The sequence below is a fragment of the Propithecus coquereli genome, unplaced genomic scaffold (genome assembly GCF_000956105.1).
Source record: "Propithecus coquereli isolate 6110/MARCELLA unplaced genomic scaffold, Pcoq_1.0 Scaffold10, whole genome shotgun sequence".
Lineage (NCBI taxonomy): Eukaryota > Metazoa > Chordata > Mammalia > Primates > Indriidae > Propithecus > Propithecus coquereli.
In genome coordinates, this window is record NW_012133858.1 from 1,412,909 (window position 1) to 1,416,805 (window position 3,897).

At 39.4% G+C, this 3,897-nt stretch overlaps 1 protein-coding gene across 1 annotated transcript in view; it reads left to right on the forward strand.

Annotated features, from left to right (window-relative positions):
* Positions 1–3,897, forward strand: part of MAATS1 (MYCBP-associated, testis expressed 1) — a 125,470-nt gene that overhangs the window by 12,030 nt on the left and 109,543 nt on the right. Inside the window, 1 exon segment of the mRNA XM_012639500.1 lies at positions 431–612. Coding sequence (XP_012494954.1) covers positions 431–612 — 182 coding nt within the window.

The following is a 3,897-nucleotide window of genomic DNA, read 5'->3' on the forward strand; positions in this document are numbered from 1 at the left end:
GGGGAGGAGGGAGGAGGGGATGGGTATTTGTATACACAAGGAGTGCAATGCGCACCACCCGAAGGATGGACATATTTGAAACACGGACTTGGGGGGGGACCAAGGGCAACATATGTAACCTAAACATCTGTACCCCCATAATATGCTGAAATAAAAGAAAAAGAAAAAAAAAATAAATAGGCACTTTTGTGAGTAGACAAGATACTCATACCCACTTAGTTTCTTGGCAGAGGTGAGAATAACAATTGAATTCCCTCAAGATTTTTGGGCATAATTCTGGTTATAATGGATTCATAACTTTGTGCCTGTCAATGTTTAAAGGGTTTCAAAATGGACTCAGTGAAGCTCAAAGATTTATTTCTACTTGATTATATAATATTTTAAGTGATCTTATCAGGTTTCAATTTTTAAACTAATTTTCCCCTTTTAGGGCAGAACCATATACTTTTCCTCCTACTTCTATTAAGTTCCCACCCATCCCTTCAAAGTCTACTGTGGGCACTCAGACTGATTACCGGGATGCTGACGTTCAAACAGATCCATACTCTCCGGAATATTTAATATGTCAGGATTCTATCCCTGAGCTCTTGACACTGGCTGCTCTTACCTGGGGTGAGTTGGCAATTCTCTTGAATCAGTGATAACCATGCATGCTGTTGAAGCGACCCACAGACAGGCAACTGTGGGTTACAGTGTTGCTGTTTAAAGTGTCTGGCTCAGTACAACAACTTCATAGACTCATGTTCAAACAGAGATATTTCCTTTTTATTGTAAGATTTACTGTGCTCTATCCCTGAAGCTGAAGTTACATTAATATTTCAGCTCAATATTATGCTTGTTTTGCTGACTGCTCACCTCTCTCCTCTCGTTACTACTAGTGAATCAACTCCTTTTCATTGATCAGTCATACTTCTTTATACATAAACATTTTTAAGTGTGTAATACTGAACGCACATTCCTATGTATATAATAATGTTATCTCAGTTTGCCAAAATATCTTACAATTTATCAAAGCTCCCTTACATTTTTATTGGATGATTTCTTTTGATATTATCTCTGAAGTGCTAGATATCTTTCAGGCTTAGAAATTCACTCTTAGAATTTAATAAAATCTGGTGTAGGCCTATATTATATGAAACTATAAAAATCAATAAGAGATGGAGCCTTTGGAAATTATTAGAAATTAGCTTATCTAACTCACTTGATTGTAGCTGGGAAAACTGAGTACCATAGAGGTTAACTAACTCCTAAAAGGTCATGGAGATAGTTGGTACACTGTAATGATTTTTATTAAAATGAGATTGCTTTCCCCCACATTGTAATGAATAGCTGCGATCAAGTCTGTATCCTAGGCAATGCAGATGTTCGTATCTGAGCTCTAGTTTTGATTCCTGTTTCCTGTCTCACTTTATGAATCCTGATTAAGCATTCTCAACACCCACACTTTAAAACAGGGGCTCTACTTTCAGGTTTAGGTAACAAATTAAAAATATGAAATTTTCCCCTTAGTGCTCTGAATACATAAAAAATATAGAAAAAATTAATAAACTTGTAGCTACATTTTAAAACCAAGAAAGAAAATATTCATAATGTAGAAACTGAGACTTTTTCCTAAAAGAAAGAAATGGCTGGGAACATGTGGTGAGCAGGGCCTGTGAATGGCAGGGAGCCAGATCCAGCCTACCAAGGGGCCAGAGCCTTTCTCCTGCGCATAGATGGGGCTGAAGCCTGGTGCCTGCCAGTTTAAGATTATAGCCAGAGCTGACTCAGGCGCTCCCACCTGAGGCCTTGGACTTTACCTCTTGGTATGAGTTAGCATTAAGTGGCAGAAGGACCAGAGATTCACTCTGGGCTCAGAAATATTTCACTAGGCAGAACCCTTATCTGGTGCCCTGCCCTAGGCAGAAATGAGGTTAAAGTGTCAGTAAAAGCACCTTTGAGTCGGGCCCACTCCTACCATTTGTGGGGCCCTGGGGCTCAAAGGGAGTTCCACATACCATGCGTATAGATGTTTTAAAATTATATTAAATAAATCAGGCCAGGCGTGGTGGCTTATGCCTATAATCCTAGCACTCTGGGAGGCTGAGGTAGGAGGATTGCTTGAGACCAGAAGTTTGAGACCAGCCTGAGCAAGAGCAAGACCCTGTCTCTACAAAATATAGAAAAATTAGCCAGGTGTGGTAGGGTGCATGCCTGTAGTCCCAGCTACTTGGGAGGCTGAGGCAGGAGGATCGCTTGAGCCCAGGAGTTTGAGGTTGCAGTTAGCTATGATGATGTCACTGCACTCTAGCCCAGGTGACAGAGTGAGACTCTGTCTCAATAAATAAATAAATAAATAAATAAAATAATAAATCAAGCTAGTATCTGTTAAGTAAAATATGTGCTTTTTTCTTACAAGTATATCTTTATAACAAACTAAAAAGACAAGTTTAAATTTCAAACTCTTAGTCTCCTTGGGATTCTGTGCTCGAATATGGCAGCAAGGCAAGAGCCTACCAGTGGACTGCCCTTTTCTCTTCCCACCCTGGCTCCGTTGTACATTGTGAGGGGCCTGTTATGCATGCATACGATCACTCTAGCTCTTTTATCCAATCTCTGTTCACACATCCCTACAAACAGCTGTCATTTGGCCATACCTTGGACTCAAGGGTGAACAAACAGCAGCATATAGTGTGCCCTCAGGAATCTGAATCCTGAGAAGAGGCCCATGTAGACTTTGGAAGCAGGCTTGGGGCCATTTGTGCAAGGATTTTCAGGTCTCTAAGGGTGGAAGTAGCTTCAGGTGGGCATGGTCCCTTGGACTCCTCACTCTATGGTAATGGACAGGGCCCTGAAGAATTGAGGTCGGGAGAGAGCCCGGCTTGCCTTGTCAAAGGGTGCTACTGAACAGGCAGGGTCTATGAGAGAAATCTGCAGTTGATCTCAACCCAAGAACCACAAAGCACCCTAGGAGCAAGGACACCAGGAATAACCCACAAAAAATAAAGGAAATGGAAGAATAAGTTTCAGAGTAAATGAAGCACAGTAAATGGAGCAATCCGAAAAGGACTTAGGAAGTACTTTTTGTATTCTGAAAGAGATAAGGGAGAAATAGCAACGCTGAAAACATGAATGGGAGCCATGAAAAAGAACCAGTTGGAATCATTGGGAAGGAAAACTATAAAGTTTGAAATAAAATGAATTCAATAGTAGAGTAGATAGAGCTGAAGAGCAAAGTAGTGAAATAACAGATTAAATGGAGACATATTCCAGATACAAAAGGATACCCAAACTGTGATTCTATTTACATAAAATTCAAAAGCAATCAAAACTAAATTAATATTTTAGGAATGGGGATGGTGACTAACCCTGGGGGCAGGTAGTGACTGGGAAGGGAGTATGATGGGCAGTTTAGGGTAGGGTCCTGGTAATAGTCCATTCCTTGATCTGGGTGCTGATTATATGGGATCTTCATTTTTGTACCTTTCTCCATGTGTGTTATACATTAATAAAAAGTTTACATAAAGATAAGTGAAAAATAATGACTGGCTGATACTGTAAAAAAGGCTGATACTGTAAGCACTAATGAAAAAGAATGAGTACATACGACATGCCAAGAACTGTTCCCAGTTCTTTACATTTTTAACATACTCAACCGTCACAAGTTCAGTCAGTGATAAAGTTGAAATCAGAAATTAATAATATAGATCTTTAAAAAGGCAAAAGAAATGGTCATTATGGCCATGATTTTTTGATAAAGATTAATAATATAGCTAAGCCTCTTGTAGGAAGCATCAAGAAAAAAGACAGAAGATGCAAATAAAGAGTACTGGCCTTGAAAGGGGGACATAACTGGAGAGTAAACAATTTAATAATTATAAGAGAATACTAGGAATATCTTTTGCCCTATATTTAAAA